Source organism: Mchenga conophoros, linkage group LG5 (genome assembly GCF_057382185.1).
Source record: "Mchenga conophoros isolate Kocher_MC1m ecotype Shallow Benthic linkage group LG5, M_conophoros_male_GT1.1, whole genome shotgun sequence".
Lineage (NCBI taxonomy): Eukaryota > Metazoa > Chordata > Actinopteri > Cichliformes > Cichlidae > Mchenga > Mchenga conophoros.
The window spans coordinates 28,951,750-28,974,170 of NC_140530.1; the positions used below are offsets into that span (position 1 = coordinate 28,951,750).

A 22,421-nucleotide genomic window follows, 5' to 3' on the forward strand; every position below is an offset into this window, starting at 1 on the left:
GACCGCTCAACCTGAGCATACAGCATACAGTGAAGAGTACAAGCCTTTATATTGAATCAGTGCTCCATGATAGACAGAATCTAGCATCAGTAAGGATTCTGACAAAGCATCCATATAAATCACATCATCATAATCAATTACAGACATAAAGTGCCTCAAAGGATCTAAACATATCCCTTTAGTACCAAAACAGGTGTGATAATGGCCTATCTGCAATGGCGTTGGGTTTTTAAATTTAAACAAGTGAATGACTTTACTGTCAAAAAGGGTGGGTTACTAACATGTGCAGACTGAAGAGCTCAGACCAGGCCAACATATCAGCTTGATTTGAATGTTAGTTTGCTCATTCAAAGCTGTGTGCTTTAAGCCATAGAAAGAGACAAGAAGGTGTAGCTGCAGAGATAGACTTTTATTTTGTAGCTATTTCTGATAGACACAGATAGCTACAAAATAAAAGCACAAGATGAGAGAGAAAACGATCATCAACAGTCAGAGGGATCGCCAGAACATTTCAGCTATGAAGCCGTTGTTCTGCACTCACAGGACCTTCAACAGCCCGCTAAGACCAATCCTGAAGAAATCAAAGCCATAACAAAAACACGGCCATGCCGTGTTAGTCACCACTAGGCCTCGTCTGGACCTGCAAACCTGAGGTGTGTTGCTCATGCCTTGGTCTAAGCTTTTCTGAGCCACACTGAAAATGCAGAAAAGGAGGAGGAGGAGGAGGAAATTCAGCCATTCCTACTTGCTGAGAAGTTTTACAGGGTGACTCTGATTGGCTGGAGGAGTGTGAGCAGGGACTCCCTCTCAGTCTTTGTCTGAGATTAAAAACACAAACAGTTCAGTCAGGCCTCACTGATCCAGTTAGTCCCAACAGTGTGCTGTTCTGCAGCAGAGAGCAGCTGTGATTAGGGACAATGCAGCTGTGGTTGGAACAGTCAACACTGCAAGTGCCTGCAAAATTTAGCACAGCAGTGTGAATTCCCCACTTAGCAGACTGTAAAACTGGAAGATTAGAAATTTTGCAGGAAAAAACAAACAAAAAACAACCCAGTTTCCCCCCTTGCGTGTTGTAACAAAATCAAGAGGTGAAGAAACCTGCTCAGTTTATGTTGCAGAGGGTGGAGAAGCAGAGCTGGCAACCACACAGATCAGGAGGGAAGAGTGGGGGGAATACGCTGAATGGAAAAGTAAAAGCAGGAGTTTACAGCTGAAGAGGAGAAAGGTCAGTTTTAATCTTGCTGAGTGTAGAGAAGAGAGAAATGTAAAAGCAGAGGACAAAGAAAGGAGGGCTGATGAAGGTGTGGACGGTTAAATTGCTGTGAGCTGTGGAGGGCCGGCGGAGCAGAGTGGCAGCAGAACCGACTGTGGGCGGAGAGTGAGGAAGTGCGGTCAACGGGAGAGGAATTTAAAGTCTCATTGTTCTGGAAGAGCGGCGGCAGACGGAGTCGAGGAGCCAAGGAGACAGCTCGCCGACGGACGTTGGACTACATGGACGTGAACTCAGCCATGGAGAAGGTAAAAACATCTGCATCAGTACAGATTGTTGCTCACAGATATTTCCAGATGTGGAGGTCAGTGGGTCAGAGGGTCACTTGCTGGTGTGGCACATCACATCAGTGTAAGGTCAGAAGGAACTCTGTGATGTGCCTAAGTGAGCTTTCCTGACATTTAGAGGTTTGAAATCTCTGTCAGCTATGAGTGTGGATGTTTTACATTCAAGCCTCAGAAGAATCTCACATTTCTTCAACATTCATTCATCAGTGTTCAAGATCACGAATTTTTGTCTGAGAGAGGTTTTATTTTATTTAGCTATACAGAAAATCAAGTGTCATCTGAGTTGTATGATGTTCATTTAAAGGTAACCTATCCTGCTTTTCTTTCTTTCCTGTGATTATATGCAGTTGCAGTGGTGTATGCTCACATTAAACACAAAGTTTCACATAATGAGGTCAGTGTGCGTGTGAGTAATTCCTGTGAGCAAAAGCCGAGACTTCAGACTGTTTCATTCTAGACTTGGATCTGTATGACATCAGATAAAGACAGGTGTCCTTAATATGGTCATCTCAGGTATACCTGAGGAGCAACCAATCAGAAGAAAGTTGCTTTAAAATAGGGATGTCAAACATGAGGCCCAGGGGCCAAAATCCAGTCAGGAAACATTCCAATTCAGCACATCTTTGGAAAATATAACAGAGGACATAGACTTAGTCTTTTAACTGTATTTTCATACGTTTTACAGCTTTTCCTGCTGATAAAAACCTCCTCCTCTGCCATTCATACTACACCAAGAGTAATTAAGCAATTGATTTTTAAGACGTTTCTTATAATTACAGGACAGTCTGAGCTACCAGAGCTTTCTCTGTAATTTTACACATTTATTTCTTACAATTTACTGCAATTAAATTCTGGCAGATTTCTTTCATTTAATACAGCAGTGTTTCTTTATCATGCAGAAAAACAGAGAAATGAGTTTGATGGTTTAAAAGGAGATGGACAGGTAATGAATAAGAGAGAATAAGATAGTGTGATATAAATAAGGATTATTCTGAGCTCTGTGTCATGCAAAGTGACTCTTGTAGAAGCTGAAAACATTTTAATAATAGTAATCATAGTAATAATAGTAATTGTGATCATAGTAAGCTGGAAAGCAGCATTAGTGAATCTAACACAACCACACTGCACTCAGTTTTGTAATGCTGAACTCAGTGATGGCACCCTCTAACTTTAAATGAATAATGGGCCACGTACACACTTTGAGCTTACACACACTTAACACACTTTACAGCAATTTGATTTCTGATTTCAGATTACATTATTACATCCGATGTCCTGATCTGACCCAATGAGGAAGAACCTCCAAACAAATAAAAACAGAAGTCCAGCTTGAGTCGAGCTTTCTGCAAGCTTTAGTCACTGTGATCAGTTCTGGTCATGTTTATAAGTGCTGTAGGCTAAAGTCAGTTTGGACACATCTCTCTGCAGTCTGAGTCTAACAGCTGGAGGTTTCTATTTCAGTCAGCGAAGGTAATCCATGACCACGAGGTCCTGATCTGCCTGCTGGGTCTGTGCTGGAGGCACTTTGTTTCCCACAGATCCCTCCTGTAATTCGGCCTCTGGCTGTTTGTCCAGAGGTCACATCAGTCCGAGGATGATAACCTGACAGATCAGCGTCACCTGTTTGTGGCGTGAGCCCTGTCTTTATACCCCCGAGCTGGAAAAACCGCCATCACCAGCATTGAAATAACCTGCAGTGTGCCCCCATACATGCACCCCTCTCGTTATTCTTTTGTTACATGTTGTTAACTCCCCCCCGCCCCCAAAAAGCTTCATATTATGAATATTGAGGTTACAAAGAAAAAGAAAGGTTGCCATAAAATGATCACTTTTGTTGCAGTAAAAGTTTAAAAATAAAAATGATGAATCCACAATCTCATGACTGAAAGCAGGAAATGTTGCAAAACTATAAACTAAATAATACAAATCCCCAAAACACAGTCACCAACAGCAACCGATTTAAATATGTATACTACAGGTAAAAATAAAAGTTCCCTGTGGTCTCCACTATCCTATCCAGCCTTTTCCTCCTTCAGGCCACTGTTTACTCTTAAATAGTAACCGGAGACTGTGACACAGCTGGAAACAGCAGCTCACTCGTGGCATTTTTGTCCAATTTTGTCTTAAATGGAGAGCAGCAGGAAATGCAGAGGATGCCATGTGCCAAAGCTCTGATTCAAAGTCAAGATGCTGCCCCTCTGTGACCTCCAGCCTCTTATCTCACAGCATTTCCTGTAGTTTCCACTTCACATAGCCAACGTGTTTGACATTACTCGTGAAGCTCAGCCAAGTGTACCCACCTACAACATACCCGCCTTATCTGACTCCTAAATATAGAACGGCCACACGTTTTCCTCAGAAAAAGGAAGCTTTCTCCTCAGCTTATAACACTGTTCAGTATTTTTTGTTGTCATGAACAGAGGTAAGAATAAAGCTGCCAAAATATGTAGTCAGTATGACTGGTGTCCAACCTAACTGGAGACAAAGGTTAGTATGCTGCATATATGCATGCTTATATGCATATAAGTAAATGAAGACAATTCATAACATGTTCAATAAGCCGGTAATTTAAGGGTTCATGGTAGCTCAAACAAAACAGTTTTGTCTGGTTGCTACAGCTTCCTCCTGTCATCAGCTGTAATAATTGTGAATGTTAGAAATTGTCTGGGTCTGTGTTAACTCTATAATGGATCAGGACTTTTATTATTAGATTCAAATTTGCACTTTGATCCCTTTGCCCTGCAGCAGAGTGAGGTTTGTTAAAAAATAAACTTATTCTAATTACTGTACTGTTTGTTTTGCCGATAAAGACTGTGCTTGTATGTGTTGTGTGTTGTGTTGAGATAGATTTGTTGGTCTGTCTTGTTCTAAGGCACATGAGATTGTTGAAGTGTGTCGTGGCGCCTGATTTTGTTCCCTGCAGCTTTTGGATTTTTGTTTACTATGTTTATTTTCGTTTATCTCTTCGCTGCTGTTCTATTGAAGTTTTTGATGATTTGACCAGTTGAGTTTGAGATTTCCTGTTTTGATTCTTTTATTATTTCAAGTATAGTGTGAATCTTAGTTCCCGTGATACTGGATCTCACTTGGTGTTGTTTTTATGATGATCTTCGGTTTTGTATTATTATCGAGTTTCTTGGTGTTTTTACATGAAACGTGAGACATTAGCCTTCAAGTCCTAATGCCAGACATGTTCTCTAAGTGCAGTTAACATTCTTGAAATTGAATATGGTTCTCCAAGACCTAACAAAACAGCAAATAAAAGCTGAAAAGTAACAATAGATAATGAAAAGAAGAAAGCTTTCTACTACTCACGAGCAGGTATATTCATAGAAACTACTCTCAGTGGATGTGCTGAGAAGCTTCAGTCACTGTGATAAAACAGTGTTGAATCCTGTGCACAGTTCACACATCACTCATCATATTCTGCACAGAAGGACAAACAGAAGTGAGACGAGAAACATGCTTTGAATGTAAAGTGTGTGACTTCTTGTGTTTCATACACTTCAGTTTTTATTTACATCATATTTTTTACATGTTTCTATGATGTAGTGAAAAAAATCATAAGCATTCCACAAGACAAATGTATGCAAAGAGTCTGTATTTTTAAATTCTGATTGATGGCCACCCATTCCTGTCTTACTGGTGCTCCAAGCTGTTCCCAGTTTGTGGGCTTTTGCTTGTCTAGCTGCTTCTTAAAGACTAACAAAACTAAAAACATCCCAAAGACTAAAGTTTTCCAAAGATCCAGGTGCAATCTGAGGGCAAAAGGTGGCTCGGAGATGATCAAATTAACATTTTGCATCTATGGCAAGGAAACTCCCCAAATCCGATCATATACGGTCAATTGTTCCAAAGCACGTGGAGAAAATATCTTAAAAATAAGGTAATAGTCATAAAAAGGCATTTCTGGAAGTACAGAAAAACCTCCATTCAAAAAGAAAAATACTGCATGATCTGCTTGTTTATTTTCTTTTTGAAGGAGCTTTTGAGTAACGTCTGCTCTGACTATGACTCATTAGTAAAAATTCTTCAAACAAACATCTGACAAACTGGCTTTCTACAGGAAGACAGAAATCACACTGCCTTCTTTGGTGAAATTTCCCTTTATTAAAGCTGCGTTCGACTCAAACCTCAAACCTCAGTGAGGTGCTTCACTCTGACCTCCTGGTGACTGATGTTCACTCATTACTCAACAATAAACACAGTGAGCCAGTCAGTGTACTCCAAGGGGATTTAATGAAGTCTTTTTCTTCTTCAGCTGTTTCTATTTCAGCTGTGACCTTTTCAACACGCACCAATCACCAGTCGCTTCACAGTCAAACACACTTAAACACACTATCCGTCTCTGTCTTTACACCTCGCTGGTGGCATCAGATTCATCACTCTGCCTGAAAAGGAACCCTGTTATTACTAACATGTTTGCCTTCTTTCCTAGAGTTAGATGAACGTTTTAATGCCAAAACTCAGAGCTTCAGAGATTCATGGATGTTCAAAGGTTTTTAAAGACGATAAGTGTCCTTCTACATTTAAACCCAAAGAAACCTCTTTTCTTTTTAATGTCATCATCTTTCACTTTTTAACCCAATTTCATTTTGTTTGGCAAATTCCTTCTTAGCATTTTTTTTTGTTGGTTGGAAGACGCCTGTATCCTCACTTAAGCTGTGTGGATGGGAGTAAAAACAGAGAAATGACCTTGCTGCAAGGTTAAAAGAAAAGGCTGGAAAACTTGAATGGAGCAGAGGTTTTAGTTTGTATGTCTATATCTTGTTCGAATGTGTGTGTCTCTGCATGTATTCAGCAATGTTACGTGAGCGAATGCCTTTTAGGAGGGATGGGAGAGCTAATGCCTGCTGACAGATGGATAGGTGGACAGTCCAGACAAATAGCAGCAGGTTGTTTCAGCAGCACAGTCTTCAGATTTCCTGCCAAAGCCTTTAGAAACAGTCTGCCATCACTCACATGTTGCTCTTTGTTTAGCTGTCAGTAGTGACATAAAAGCTAGCTGTTTGCTATAACAACTAAATGCCTAACAAGCCAGAAAGCCAAAACAGTTTGCTCTTTTAATACTCTGGCAAGCCAGAATAAAATACTTGCATTAGGCAAAGCCCCGGTGCTGTAACTGTATCCTGGACAGCTGAAGGTCACCACGCATAGTCTAAGGTTGGTCAAAGTGGGCTAAATTTGCCAGTTCTCCACCTAAACTTGCCCCAAATTCCCGCACCCTCCCAGCTGCGAATCCAGAAACACTTCAGCTCCGTTTCTCTGTATTCTCGTGAGAACCGAGTTAGTGAGTTGCCTCTTGTTTACTCACACTCAGGTGGTTGTTTTAAGTCATGATAGACGCACAAACTTTGTTCTCTTTTAAATTTCTCCAGAAAACTAATCAAGTAACCTTAACAAGTCCAAAAAAATGTGTTTTCATTGTAACTAATGTACGCAATGCTAACAGAGTAAACAGGATAAAGAGCAGCAAAGGGGGGAATCTGCTGTGTTTGTCAGGACAGTGACGATGAAGTCACTGGGTGGTACGATGAGATCATCCATCCTGTGTGTGTGTGTGTGTGTGTGTGTGTGTGTGTGTGTGTGTGTGTGTGTGTGTGGTGTTCACTCCCTTTTCTTCCTCCCACACCCACTGAGAAATGTTTGGGGAAAAAAACAAAACACGTCTTCTGTCTCGCCCAGTGCTTCCTCACACACCATCATCGTACTCATCATCACCACAGTCAAACTGTCTGGAAATGTTGTCTAATTCCCCGTATCTCGTCTGTCTTCTCTGCGTGACACGAGTCTCTAATGACTTGGACTTTTTGTTTGCATTTCTTTCTTCAGTCAGGACTCACATACTTTCCACATCTAACAGTCCTCATTAGCAGAGGAAGTGGGCTAAACATTACAGAAAAACCTAGTTATGATTATTTTGTCAATCAGGCATTCACTTACATTATTGTAAAAAAAAGAGTAAAGAAGAAAATGAAGAATCACATGAGACATGTACTTACAATTGAAAAAAAATGCCATCAGCAAATTAAAATATGTGTATTTGGAAAACTGACTACCTGCAGAGCTGGTTGAGCTATCTGTGTTTCAAGCCAGTTATACTCAGGGCGAATAACACACAATGGCACAATACCAATGCTTTCCAATGGTTTACATTCATTTGTGCAGCTTATTTGTATAGTGATGGCAGCTGTAGAAGTCTTAAAAAGTCTTAATGTGTATAAAGCGAGGCTAATTTCCAAACATACAGGGAGTGCAGAATTATTAGGCAAATGAGTATTTTGTCCACATCATCCTCTTCATGCATGTTGTCTTACTCCAAGCTGTATAGGCTCGAAAGCCTACTACCAATTAAGCATATTAGGTGATGTGCATCTCTGTAATGAGAAGGGGTGTGGTCTAATGACATCAACACCCTATATCAGGTGTGCATAATTATTAGGCAACTTCCTTTCCTTTGGCAAAATGGGTCAAAAGAAGGACTTGACAGGCTCAGAAAAGTCAAAAATAGTGAGATATCTTGCAGAGGGATGCAGCAGTCTCAAAATTGCAAAGCTTCTGAAGCGTGATCATCGAACAATCAAGCGTTTCATTCAAAATAGTCAACAGGGTCGCAAGAAGCGTGTGGAAAAACCAAGGTGCAAAATAACTGCCCATGAACTGAGAAAAGTCAAGCGTGCAGCTGCCAAGATGCCACTTGCCACCAGTTTGGCCATATTTCAGAGCTGCAACATCACTGGAGTGCCCAAAAGCACAAGGTGTGCAATACTCAGAGACATGGCCAAGGTAAGAAAGGCTGAAAGACGACCACCACTGAACAAGACACACAAGCTGAAACGTCAAGACCGGGCCAAGAAATATCTCAAGACTGGTTTTTCTAAGGTTTTATGGACTGATGAAATGAGAGTGAGTCTTGATGGGCCAGATGGATGGGCCCGTGGCTGGATTGGTAAAGGGCAGAGAGCTCCAGTCCGACTCAGACGCCAGCAAGGTGGAGGTGGAGTACTGGTTTGGGCTGGTATCATCAAAGATGAGCTTGTGGGGCCTTTTCGGGTTGAGGATGGAGTCAAGCTCAACTCCCAGTCCTACTGCCAGTTTCTGGAAGACACCTTCTTCAAGCAGTGGTACAGGAAGAAGTCTGCATCCTTCAAGAAAAACATGATTTTCATGCAGGACAATGCTCCATCATGTTGATGGTGAACAGATCAAAACACTGACAGAATCCATGGATGGCAGGCTTTTGAGTGTCCTTGCAAAGAAAGGTGGCTATATTGGTCGCTGATTTGTTTTTGTTTTGTTTTTGAATGTCAGAAATGTATTTTTGTGAATGTGGAGATCAGAGATGGGCAGTAACGCGTTACTTGTAACGCGTTACTGTAATCTGATTACTTTTTTCAAGTAACGAGTAAAGTAAGGGATTACTATTGCAAAATGAGTAATTAGATTACCGTTACTTTCCCATAGGAACGCTGCGTTACTGCGTTACTAAAACCGTGATTTTTTTTTTTGCGAGAATGTCTCATGACAGTGACGTAAGCAAGTGCGACGTTGGTGACAGCAGCTGTGTGCAGATCAACAATGGATAATATATCGAGTGCGGGAGAGAGTATGAGCGTGCAGCGTTTAAAGTGTGGAAGTACTGACCTTACTTTGAGTTTGATTCCATAAAAAGTGACAAAAACATTAGCGTCCATCGTGCGTGGGAAGAAAACTTCTTTTTACAGCGAAAAAAACCCCTAAACTTCCGAGCAAGCACCGAGTAGCTACAACGTGATGGGGAAACTCACAGAGACACTCGCGCGGATTCTTCAACTGACCGCAGCACACCTGCACCAGGGTAACCCTCCGCCTACCCTGCTCCTGCTTTACAGGTGAAAATAGAGCAAAAGGACCGCTGAGTCTTTGACTTTATTTATTTTCTGCTGTGTTTTACTTGCATCTGTTTGAAAGAGTGAGTGAAAACACAAAAAATATTTTATTTTATGTGCTGGAATGTGTAGTAAATAGGTTTAAATGTTAAACTAATTTATTCAAGTCAGAGAATGTTGCATATAATTAAATGTTTTGCTTGATGCATAAAGTTAAAAGATTAAAACTGATAAAACAAGTTAAAAAAAGAGACTTTTCCATTTGATTACATTTTGTATGATGGATTATGTAGAAAAAGTAGAATTGGGCTGAAAGATCTCACTTTATCACCTCTTCAGGTTGTAAATCGTGTTTTTAAAAAGTAACTAAGTAACTAAGTAATTAATTACTTTTGAAAATAAGTAATCAGTAAAGTAACGGGATTACTTTTTGGGGGGAGTAATCAGTAATTAGTTACTGATTACTTTTTTCAAGTAACTTGACCAACACTGGTGGAGATGTTATATTGGTTTCACTGGTAAAAATAAATAATTGAAATGGGTATATATTTGTTTTTTGTTAAGTTGCCTAATAATTATGCACAGTAATAGTCACCTGCACGCACAGATATCCCCCTAAAATAGCTAAAACTAAAAACAAACTAAAAACTACTTCCAAAAACATTCAGCTTTGATATTAATGAGTTTTTTGGGTTCATTGAGAACATGGTTGTTGTTCAATAATAAAATTATTCCTCAAAAATACAACTTGCCTAATAATTCTGCACTCCCTATAGTACATAGATGAGCATATCTGTTTAAAGTGAGTGTTACATATTAAAGAAAAAACAAGGACCTACTGTTATTCAGACAAGTAAACTATTAAAAGTGACTAATAACCAAAATTTGTTCAGCACCAGCTGGAAGATTTTTATTGACTTCTAGTCGTGGTTGAAAAATAGTTCCCCTCGATGTCATTTAGTGTCCGTTAGACTTTAGTGGGAGAAAACTCGTTCATCCATCCTTCCATTTAATTTGTAAACTGTTGTAGAGACCCACCTTTTAGCACATCCCAGCACACCCACTCACTTCACCAGATGCACCTTGTTTAGTTCTCTCACCTTTGATTGGGTGTGGTGCTTGTCCTTGATTGCACTCACCTGTCACACATTATATGTCACACAGTACATAAGGACTGCATTCACTTTTGGCTCACTCTTTCCTCACTTCCACACGGGGCGGCAGCTGAGGTGAGGTTCTGTTTGGGTTTTTATTTTATGTAATGTTAAGGTAATGAGTAACTTGAATCTCTGTTTTCTTTTAGCATTGGCAGTCCATGTGTGTCTTTGTTTCCTTCCTTTTTTGCCTTATTTATTTGAGAATAAAAGGAGTACCCTGAAAATAATTCTGCATTAGATGGCTGCTTTTCTTATTCTAACCGGATGAGCCCATGAAGCTGATTGCTTCAGCCCTGAACCTTCCTCCCTTCAAAACATAAACCCTTTTATAGATTGAGTAATCCATCCATCCGTTCTCTTCTGCCTAATGATTTTCCCAAAAACTTAACCCTGTTGAAAATTTGTAGATTATGCTTTTAAAGCCAGGTTCATGCCAAGAAACCAACATATTTAAATGAACTCTGAATGCGGTTATTCCAGGTAAAGTGGTCAACCATAGTTATATTTGATATTTGAGTCTATGTACATACTTTTGACTCAATTGAGATTAGAAAAAAATCTAAATTAACTTCAAACATGTGCATTCAGTTCTTTTGTTTTCTTTTTAAGTTATTAAAGGTGTGTGCTGTACAGTCATTCCAGCCTAGAGAAAGAACAGTTCAAAGAAATCATTAAATGTGCATAATTACCATGACATCCATGTCCATGATGAGTATATTTAAATTACAGATATACCTCACGAGATCGTAATGCTATGCTTTGACTAGAAGTGCAGCCTTAATTGTGCAGCCCTTTATCTGTTGTGATGTGTTGTGCTCTCTTTAGATGTCTATAAAGCAGACTGCAGGAGGTGCAGGAGGAGGAGGACGTGCAGCAATCTGTCTCATATGTAAGGAGAGCTGCTCTGGTTTTCAGCCACATACTTGGAGGTACAGTTCCCCCCTTTTTTAATTCATTTTTTTTCCTGTACAGGAAATGTAAAATTTTAGTGGTCTCACCACTGCTCCCTCACTACTTACACATTCATTCCTTTTGAAGAAAAATATTAAATATGTTTGACTGAACACCAGATGGGTGTAGGCTGTCAAACCACATGCCCAGACTCCCAAGTTTTCAGACTACATGGAAGAAATAACCAGGCAAGCTGGAAAAACACAAGTTAAATGTTCTTGTCTTGCATTCAAACGGCTTTTATTTGAGCAAGCCAAAGAGAGTAATATTTGGCCAAAAAACAAAACAAAAACGTAAAATGACAAGAACGGATTTAAATCGTCGCTTATCCTTTTTGGTGTTTCTTCTATCCAGAAAAGCCTGCACAGTGTGTGGCTGCAGCACGGTCGACCACGCTCCTGGAAATGACCTTGAAGACGACCAGCGAATAGGACGCCTGCTCGCAGACTCGCCCTGCTCCCATTTGACAGCGAAGATTAAAGGAGGTGGTGGCCTTCGCATGTACAAGAGAAACCGAATGATTGTCACCAATCCGGTGGTGTCACGCAAAGACCCGACCTTCAACACCACCACATATGACTGGGCTCCTGCCGGCCTCAACCAGAAACTGGTAGGATTCACTGTGGAGTGCAGGAGACTGCTGCTGATTCTCTTTTTCTTTCATTCTTTCATTTAAAAATAGTGGATGGATTTTGGATACCACAGGATATTTTTCAGATAGATACATTAAAATAACCTAACAGGACCAAAACCACAAACACGGTAAAGAGCTCCATTTTAGCGATATTATTTAGCTCAGCTGTTGCATACAGCTATTGCTTCCAGCGACCTGTTCAAGCACAGCTCTGGAATAAATGGACAATGCAAATAGCCAAAGAAATACCCCATCAAACAGCTGTAGTAGTAATATGAACAAACCTGAAACTGGGAATGAGGAAACGGAGACATGGAAACACCACAGATGAAATGTAGGGGATGAAGAACGGGAAGACGTACAGATGAACCAGCAAAGAACAAGGAAGACGCAGAGCTTAAATACACAAGTAGGACAATGAGAGGATCGGGAACACAGCTGGGACGAATCTGACATAACAGGACACAGAGAAGCAAAACTCATAATAATAATAATGTGTATGTCCCCATAGGGACTAATTACTCCTATGGGCTGCCCCATTCACCCAGTGGGCAGACACGAGCGCCTAGGGAGCAGTGTGTAGGGACGGTACCTTGTTCAGGGGTACTTCAGGGTAGCCGTTCAGTGGATTTGAGTCCCCGACTTTCTAATCATGGGGCAACCACTTTACCTACTGAGCCATCCATGCCACTCAACACACTGAACGGGATTATCACAATAAAACAGGAAGCACAAGACATTCATGGTGATGCAGACTAGATACTGAGACATGGAAACACGAGGCAAGGTGCAGAAACAGAACAGAACCCTAGAAACCAGGAACAATGGATATAATACGACAGAAAACCATAATTCAAAGAGTAAAACTTAAATTAAAAACACAAACACTGGGTCACCAATCCAGGACCCTGAAAACTCAAGAAAAATTCATGCATGAAATTACATTTTATTTTCATCATCAAGTTAACAACTCAAACTTCTTCCTTTATTTATTCACTCAGGACACTTTAGTTCAGATTTACCTCAGTTGGTGCTGCTCTTCCTGTATGAAGAATATGAACTGTCCCATTAAAACCTGACTCAAGTATGTTTCAGGCTTCCCAGCCTATAATTATGAAGATGACAGACGTTACTGCGGTTGAACTTGTAGAGGCAGATCCAAATCCAACTGGGGGACTGTTTTCCAGATGTGCCTCTAAAAACCTTGAACATCTCGTTTGGTTCATCCCTCACTTTTTGTTTGTTTGCGTTTTCCAACCCACTACCACACTTTTAGTCACTGCTTCACTCTGGTGAAGTAATCTGACAACCCACAGATGTGTCAGTGACGACATCGGGAGAGTCCGATGACGGCTTAAAATGTGTTAGATAAGCTCAGGTTTCAGCAGTGGGAAAAGATCGAGAGATTGAATTTGTGAAAACTGCATCATCTGTTGAAGGCCATGCAGTACATGGAGCTCCTCCCAGAGAGTCAGAGGCCAGTCTCAGGGACTGTTGGAGCGCTGGAGCGACGCAGGCAGCTCCTCATCCAGCTCCCCGCCTACGATCAGGACCCCATGAAGTGTCAGAGCCTGGCCAGTGAGGAGGAGGTAAATTACTCTGCCGTGACTAGTTCAACACACATGATTATCAATAACCTGAGCAGTATGTAATCATTCCACCTATAATCAAAAGATTAAAAGTTGGCTAATCACTTTCATGATGGAGTCATTCTTCCTGCAGATTTCCTCCATGCTGCTGTTTGTGAAGCAGTACAAACAGGAAGTGCTGGGAGTAGGAGAGGTGGCCTTACCCGGTGAGGGTGAAGCTTTGAGGGAAGCAGCCATTCAGAGGACAGCAAAGGAGGTGAAGGAACACAGCAGCAGCAATAAGGATGCTCCTCAGCATCAGGATCACGGTTCATCTAACAGCAGTGTCGCCTCCCCCACAAATGGGACAGAATACAACAACAAGACTGAATATGTAAGTGGGTGTATGACCCTGGATGCTTTAATCACCAGCTGTTACCAGCTGCAGATCTGTCAATACGAAGGAAAAGAGAGAAAGCTTCGATTAATGATTAGGGTTTTTTTTGTTTCATGATACAACCTTTTAATTGTACATAGGAAATCGAATTCGCATCAAACCAATCAAATACAGTCACAACAACAGTAAGAGCAGAAAGTGTTACTGAGCTCACAGACAGACTCTGCACAACAGCCTGCTGAAGTCTCCTTATCCAACTTCTCAGGTCTTATTTCACGATCAGTACCGCTAACATGCTGTCTGCTCATGACATGTAGGGCAAGTTTGTTTGCTTTGTTTCAGTGTGGTGTAACAACAGCACAGGGGCATCACGCCCCCTTTCAATCAAACACTAACTTCACCGTGTTCCTCCAGCCAGCTCTTCTTTCTTGTAACAACAAAAAACTGCAAAATTGGATGACTAAATGTGGTTTTAGTTTGACTTGAAACACTTAATGTTGCCAACGCTGCCCAGTTATGCCTATTTTTGGGACTCTTTGGTCGACTATTGCTCCCTTTATTTCACTAAAGAAAGATTTGTAGTCTTGTTTGCAATACTGGTTCTAATTAGAGATGGACCGATCCGATATTACGTATCGGTATCGGTCCGATACTGACCTAAATTACTGGATCGGATATCGGAGAAAAATAAAAAATGTAATCCGATCCATTAAATATCACGAAAGCACCTCAGAAAACTTGCAACACGCCATAACTCACCTCAGAACGTTAGCACGTCGGAGCAGTATGCATCACGTGATAGAGCAGCTGTGGCATGCGGGACCTGTGGTGGTCTGGATAGCATGTGGAGCTTCGCTAGCAACCCGGCATTTCATCTCCGACAAAGTTATCCCCGAGAGAAGTAAAGCAAGTGTGTTAAGTCCATCTCTGAATGTTTGTAAAGCATTCCTGCGTTAAGCTTAACAAGCGATATATGGAGCGACTGCCTCTTCTTGCTGCTACTTCAATCATGAAACTGATCAATGATCAGCTGATCGGCTTTTCTGTCGCGAGTCCCTGTCTCTTGTTTGCTTTTGGCCCACTTTGCACCAGAAAGAGGAAACCAGCAGCTGAACAACAGCAGCACATTTAAGCTTGATCAGCTGTTGTTAGAATTTATTTAATATTACTTTCTAGACCAGGATCTTTTTCTACGTAGCTGACGCTGGTAACTGTGCAGGGGCGGATCTAGCAAAGTTTAGCCAGGGGGGCCGATAGGGCATTAACAGGGAAAAGGGGGCACAAAGACATACTTTTCTTTCTTATTCTCATTTAAAATGTCTAGCTTTTAATAAATAATTATCTGACACCCAAAGTTTTAATTTGATGTAAAATGAATAGAAGTCAATTACTGTATATAGTAACTATTAAGTCTAATATACCCTAGTAAGCTATAGTACTTTTTCCTTTGGGAAGGTACCATCTGTGCAGTCTGCAATTTTGTTGAAGAAAGCTGTTGAATCTATTTAATATTTCTTGAAAAATAATTGATTTCTGTGCATTTTTTTTCACACTGCATCAAATTAAGGTTGATTACGTCGATTAAGCATCATGAGGTGGCGCGTGAGGGGTGGTTCCCTATTTTTTATTTATTTATTTTTGTTGTTGCTGGGAGTTGGAACCCTATTAGTTAGGTTGCTTAATATTTATGCTAAGTACTCTTTAAAATACCAGAATAGGGAGGATGGTGTAGGTTTAAGTTTATTAGATTGATCAGTATTGCTGAACTATGAAATATTCTCTTTTGCATACAGGTATAACAGAATAGCTTTAGTGTAGTTGTTGTTTTAAACTTGAGTATGAACTTATACAAAATGCAGCAAGATATTTAAAAAACAGTTTTGTTGATTAAAAAACACTATATCGGATTCATATCGGTATCGGCAGATATCCAAATTTATGATATCGGTATCGGACATAAAAAAGTGGTATCGTGCCATCTCTAAGTTCTAATTAAAACCTGTTTCTGTGTTTCTACTGAAAATATTTCTATTTTTCTATCAAATTTCAGTGAGAACAGAACAGCATGCTTGTTTTTTACTTTCACGTGTTGCAACGGCAAAATCGTGCCAAAGTTGCATCTACCATGTGTGCTCAAAGAACTGAGATCAGATGTATATTTACCTGTTCTACCTGGGGAAGTCATGTGATTGGTTGATTAGTGAGGTGGAGATTTATGTCATGTTTTAAACTGATCGGGATCCAGAAATCCTTCTAGATTCCCTGTGGAGGGAATTTTCTGTTTTGATTTAAACCAAAGTTCTTGTGGATCAGGAGACTCTACATTTGTTTCACTAATTTCGTACTTGACCTCTCACACAGTTTTCTGTCCTCTAGCATTGCACCGGCTGCCAAGGTGAAGTTACCAAGGACAGTCCTGCAGTATATGCAGAGCGTGCAGGTTACCACGCTGCCCTGTGGCATCCCAAGTGCTTTGTATGTTCAGAGTGCGGCCAGATGTTGGCTGACCTGGTCTACTTCTGGTCCAATCAGAAGCTGTTCTGCGGACGACACTATTGTCAGACACAGTGGCCACGGTGCTCGGGCTGCGACGAGGTGAGGCTTCACTCCCTGTAGTTATTGCTGATCAGTAAGTGTTGGTGATCTGTTTGCAGTCTGAACTTCATGAAATCAGAAAATCTGAAACAAAACAATACCATATACTACTGTTAAGTCATCACATAGCAATAATTTAGTTTATCACACACTGTAAATAAGGTGTTCATGTGAGAGGAACTACCATAAAATACTAACTGCTGTCACATTTAAACCTCTTTAACTTTGATTTTTGCTTGAGCATGCACTTTATAATCCCTCTTTCTGACTCTGAGAATGAACCAAATTTACAAAATGACTTTATTTTTTTATTCAGTATGACCTAAAGTGAGTTACTGAGCCCACTAGCACATTAGAAGGACTTTCACAGAGGTCAGGACAAAGGCTGTTTTCCTCACAGGTTTCTATCGTACGAGAAGTCTTTTTACAAACACCCCCTGGTGGCCATTACACAGAATGCAAGCTCTTGGCTTTTTCGCTAAGTCCATCTTTTATTATGCCTTTGCATTTGAGTATGAAAAGACAGCTCTATGTGGCAGTGTCATCCATCCACAACCACTGCAAACACTTTCCTGATGGACTGAAGTGCTACTTTAAACTATCATAAAACATGCATGATATTAATTTAGTAAAGTATGCCGGGCCATTTGTTTAAAATGGTGATGATAAGGAGAATAAAGTAAGACAGGCTTGAGTGCCAGCCTCCCTTGTGACCTGCTAGATGCTAATGCATGAGTCTGCAGCATCTTTTGGGGGGGGTTTCAGTCATGTCATCCGTTTCAAAAAGGTTAGATGTCAACAGTCACAACAGAAGCCTAGACTTTAAAAACAATGGGTGATGTCATAGTTTCAAAATGCATCTTTTTTCAGACAGCCTGTATACAGTTCTTCTGTTTTGTTAATAATAAAAATGTTTTAGCTCCTTTTTTATTACATTTATTACAAATTATTTAAATGGTAAATAACAATAAAAGGCCCTGTTATAGGTTATAGTAGATAATAATACAAAGCTTTAAAGTATTTTCATATATACATAGCTTATTCTTATGTGGATTTAATAATGAACTAAAAGTTTTAAACCCAGATGAGAATAAATGACTGCATAAAAATGGAAATGAGTCTACCAACTCTATGCAACACCACAGATATAATTTGTTTTATCAGAATAATATTTTTGTTTTTATTTTTTGTGTCCTCTCTCACATCATTCTCATCCCCCCTCCTGTTCCGTTTCTCCAGCTGATTTTCAGCCAGTCTTTTCTCACGGCGAAGGACGGACAAGCATGGCATCCTCATCATTACTGCTGCTGGAAATGCGGGCAAACCCTGGATACACCCTGTCAGCACTGAGTCACCATATGTAGGAGTCACTACAAAATGTGGTGTTCAATTTTAAGTTTAAAATAAATAAATAAATCAACAAATCTAAAACCAAATCAATAAAATTAGTGCATCTGTTTTCATATAAAAGAAAAAAATGGTATAGTTTAAATACAAACTGGGGCTAAAAGTCTTTAAGTCATATGTTCACTTGATAGTTTAGCAAATCTTCTTTCCTACAAAAACACAGCAGCAGATTTACTATAGTTTGAAATACTTCAGGTGATATTGATGTGAACTGACTTATTCAGATTACTGGTATTCCAAAATTTTAAGGAGTTGTTTGGTTTATACAAAAGTGCTTTAAGTACTTCAGCAAACATTTTGTTGATGTATTGGCACTTATAGCACTGACAGTAACAGGAAACAGATGTTCTGCATTTAGCCTGCAACCTTACAAAAACCCAGAGCTGAATTTCAGCAAAAAAATGAAGAAACTACCCAGTAACTGAAGAATGTTGAAGTTAACATGAGTAAGTAAATAACTAAATAAAATGCCACCTTGTCCTGTTTGAGAAAACTTTGTATTCTCACTCATTTTCATGAGAGACTTGTTGGTGTGTTTTTTGCAGATTTGAGTCATGTGTCTTTAGTTAAACTTCATCTGGTGAGGTCAGTAATTATTTTAAATTGTCTCAAGAAATCATGGATGTTGATTCCTCTGGATTTTTTTCTTAGCACAAACTGTTCTCCTCTGGGTGAAATATTCATAATTTCAAAATATGTGCTTGTGTTGAAAAATATTTTTTTGTGTTTTGTGTTGTTGACCTTGTAATTCAGCCGGGGTAAGACTGCTGCAGTCATTAAACTATTGGAGCGTTAAAACAGGGTCAAGGGGCAGAACAGTGTGTGAAAACAGTGTGAAGCAGCCCTACTCGACACTGTTGTAGTTTGTTTTTTGAAGGTTTACACTGAAAAATTATTTTGTTATAAAGTCATTTCTGCCTGTGTTCGAACCCCTTAAAGTTTTATTTTCTCAGAAAAAACGAGTCTGCACCTTTGTGCAAAAAGGATATTTGTTTTTCATACGAAGTAACAAGGAACTGTGTTTTTTTTGTTTTTTTTAATATATTCTACTTTAACAGTCATCTTTAAATGTGTTGATGCATGCTCAATCAGCCAGGTAAATAAATCCCAGAAGGTTGTTTCTGTTCATCTGGATGTAGCGTTTTCAGTTGGAGAAACTGAAAACGCACTTAGAAGAAGTCACTTGGATGAGTGACAAAATGTTTCTCCCACTGAAGTCCAGATGAACAGAATCAGCCTTTCGGGAGTCAGCTTAAACTTCCTAAACTGACAGTAATTTATAGAAAACTTGGCAGTTGAATGAAAAAAAAAATGATCAGTTGAAATAATTTGATCTTAACTTTATCTTAATACCAAATTAACAAAGGGTTATCTAACTTACTAACTTATCTAACTAGGTCAGGTTTTAACTTTACCTGTTAGTTTTGGACTGAAGCCTTGTAAAAACTGGACAGGCATAAGGCTGGAAAGAGGTAGCACTGATTAATACAATAAAATGTAAAAAAAACAAAAAAAAACAGCTGGATTAAAAAAAAAATCTACAGCAGATTTTAGTTAAATAAGTTTTTCATAATCACGATTTTAGTATTGATTTAAATATCTGCTAATACTATATATGTAATGTTTTTGTTATTTTTATTCTTTCTCCATGTTGTGTTAAATGTGTTTGATTTCAAGAAACTGCAGACTCAATAATCATTTAACCTCTTATAAATTTAAGTTTCTGCTGCTGCTAAATGCTGCTTTATGCTGTTCCTAATAATTAGTCCCTCTTTTTCGTATATATTTTGAAAACTTTATAAATGTAAACATTTTTTGTGACAATTTTAGTTTAAACTGAGAGGACACTACTGGAGGTCAATAAAGCTGCAAAGTTAGTTGGCCATGTGTTAAATTCAGCAACTGCATTTTAAGTCCATTCAAGGTTAAAAACAATGAGCGGGAAATAGGATTTTGTGACATTAAAGTCAGAAATATATCAGAAAAATCTCTCTGACATACAGTAGTTTACAGATAAAACCCAAATCCTAAATTTCTCTTTTTTGGGATTTGTTTTTCTCTTTTCATGTAGGCTACAACCAGCTAGCAGAGTAGCACTAGCTAACATTTTGCCTTTATGTATTTTATCATTTAACTGCTAGCAGTATTGCTTGAGTTGATGTAGCATATAAATAATAGACAGTACTGTCAATACTAAATACCAATTCCACTCACTGATTCCAATAGTAGTAGCAGTAGTAGTAGTAGTACTACTATTGTAATAGCTAATGTGTTTAGCCTAGCATGGTGCAAAAACTGGAAGCTGAGGGAAGCTGTTGGCCCAACTCGGTTAGTCATTACACCTCTGAATTTTGCAGAAAAATAAGATGTTAATCTTTCTCTGGATAAATGAGCAACAAATATTTATATATAAAAAAATTATGCTTTATCAAGTAAATAAAGTTATAAAGATATGATGAAAAAGTGAAAGCCCACTATGTTTAATGCTGTTTTCAGTTAAATAAAATAAATGAATAAGTGTACTGTTGTGTATTGTGGTTATTAAATTTCAAAAGCAGTATGCTTCTTCCTAGCAGTTGGATTTAAAAAATGAAGCATATTCTATCACTCCCCTGAACAACAATGGGATGACCTTCTGACCGTTGGACTTAAACATTTGGTTTTTATGGTGCACCCATGTTGCTTAATTCTGGTTGAGTAACACGAAATAAAACAGGCTGGGAGTATGAGCTTGATGCTCAAGCAAACCTGATTTCAGTTAAGTGGACTAAAACAACTCAACAGGCTGGTCCAAACCGGTTTCACCTGAGAAACATGGAACACTTTGTCAGCCTTCATGTTGCGAGGAATGGTTAATAGGACAGATACTGGGTTATGAATGGATTGGATTTCAAAGGGGCCAAGGAACCAGGGAGCTAGTTTCTTAGACTCAGTTCTCAAAGGAATTTACCTGGAGAAGAGCCAAACTTTTTGTCTGCTTTGGTAGGCCGCCGCCGACACACAACGGTGATCGTCCAGCCACTTATTTCGCTCCATGGTCTCGAGGAGAACTGCCCTTGCGGTCCGCTACAACCAGCAGGAGCGATGTGCATAGTACTGAATGGAAGGCACAGCCAACTAACCCTCCATGATGGAGTTATGGCTGTATTCGACCCATGCCAGCTGATCACTTCACATGGACTAGTTAGAGAAGGCAACACAACGAAGGACGGCTTCCAGCTCCTGATTTGCCCTCTCCACTTGGCTGTTAGTCTGGGGGTGGAAATCAGAGGACAAACTGATTTGGCCCCTCAGTTCAGAACAAAACTCCTTCCACAACTGGAAAGTGAATTGTAGACCCCTGTCCGAGACGATGTCCTGAGGAACACCATGCAGTTGGAAAAGATGTTGGATGAGTTGTTTGGCGGTTCCCAAGGCAGTAGGCAATCCAGGCAATGCCACAAAATGGGCGGCCTTGGAAAACCAGTCGATTATAGTGAGGATGGTGGTGTTACCAACATGACTTTTAGTTCCGTTACCACCTGGAGGAGTACACTCTACTCTTTGGTGATGTGTTGTAACATCTTTCCATGGCGTTCCACTAAGTTCACCTGTAGCGATATCTCATGGGCTCGAGGTCCATCACTGGCTGGATAGTTCTGTCAGGTTTTAGATAAGGAAGAGACCCAAACACAGGACACAGCAATCTCCAAACTCCAATTCCAAACTGTGGCTCCACTCCCGTGAAACACACTCCACTCCCAATTCCTAGTAAAGGCAAACACAACGAGTTAGTTAGGCAATCCTTTCCAAAGCAAGATTTTTCAACAATAATCCACTGACGAGGTAAACTCAACAATCCCACGTTACTTGTAACGCGTTACTGTAATCCGATTACTTTTTTCAAGTAACAAGTAAAGTAACGGATTACTATTGCAAAAACGGTAATTAGATTATCGTTACTTTACCGTTACATTACCGCATCTTTCTTGCCCAGGACACTGTTGTAAATAGATTTCTTTTCTCAGGAGTCTTTTCCCCCCTGGCTGAATAAAGGTTAGATGCATGTTTACACAGATAATTTGTTAAAAGCATCTTATTCTTCACTGACTGGCAGTGACTGCTTGTTACAACAGCAAATATTTAATATTCTTCATTGTACTAAAACTATATTTTAATCTATGACACACAGACATTGATTAATCATCAAAAATTAAACATAGCAAATGAAAATTTCACAAGAACAAATCAGGTAGTTTTCTCAAATAAACCAGCTGCAGGCAGAAAAATTAGAATCACTGAGGATTA

The 22,421-nt window shown here is 39.6% G+C and overlaps 1 protein-coding gene across 2 annotated transcripts; it reads left to right on the plus strand.

Moving 5' to 3' along the window:
• Positions 1-1,351: 1,351 nt before the first annotated feature.
• lmcd1 (LIM and cysteine-rich domains 1) lies at positions 1,352-19,651 on the plus strand. Of its 2 annotated transcripts, none has more exons than XM_085274720.1 (7): positions 1,352-1,518; positions 11,408-11,511; positions 11,888-12,143; positions 13,607-13,756; positions 13,890-14,129; positions 16,509-16,727; positions 17,967-19,651. In XM_085274720.1, the coding sequence occupies exons 1-7, from the start codon at positions 1,492-1,494 to the stop codon at positions 18,075-18,077; spliced, it is 1,107 nt and encodes a 368-aa protein (XP_085130846.1). In that variant the 5' UTR covers positions 1,352-1,491; the 3' UTR covers positions 18,078-19,651. The 2 variants fall into 2 exon arrangements, with proteins under 2 accessions (XP_085130846.1, XP_085130847.1); XM_085274721.1 differs by lacking the exon at positions 1,352-1,518 and adding an exon at positions 10,637-10,654.
• Positions 19,652-22,421: the final 2,770 nt, after the last annotated feature.

What these genes read in the sequence shown, in the direction of transcription:
- lmcd1 (XM_085274720.1), top strand. Translation starts at nt 1,492, where the DNA reads ATGGACGTGAACTCAGCCATGGAGAAG. An exon ending in GCCTGGCCAGTGAGGAGGAG is followed by an intron (nt 13,757 to 13,889) that starts GTAAATTACTCT and finishes TTCTTCCTGCAG; the next exon opens with ATTTCCTCCATGCTGCTGTT. An exon ending in GGTGCTCGGGCTGCGACGAG is followed by an intron (nt 16,728 to 17,966) that starts GTGAGGCTTCAC and finishes CCGTTTCTCCAG; the next exon opens with CTGATTTTCAGCCAGTCTTT.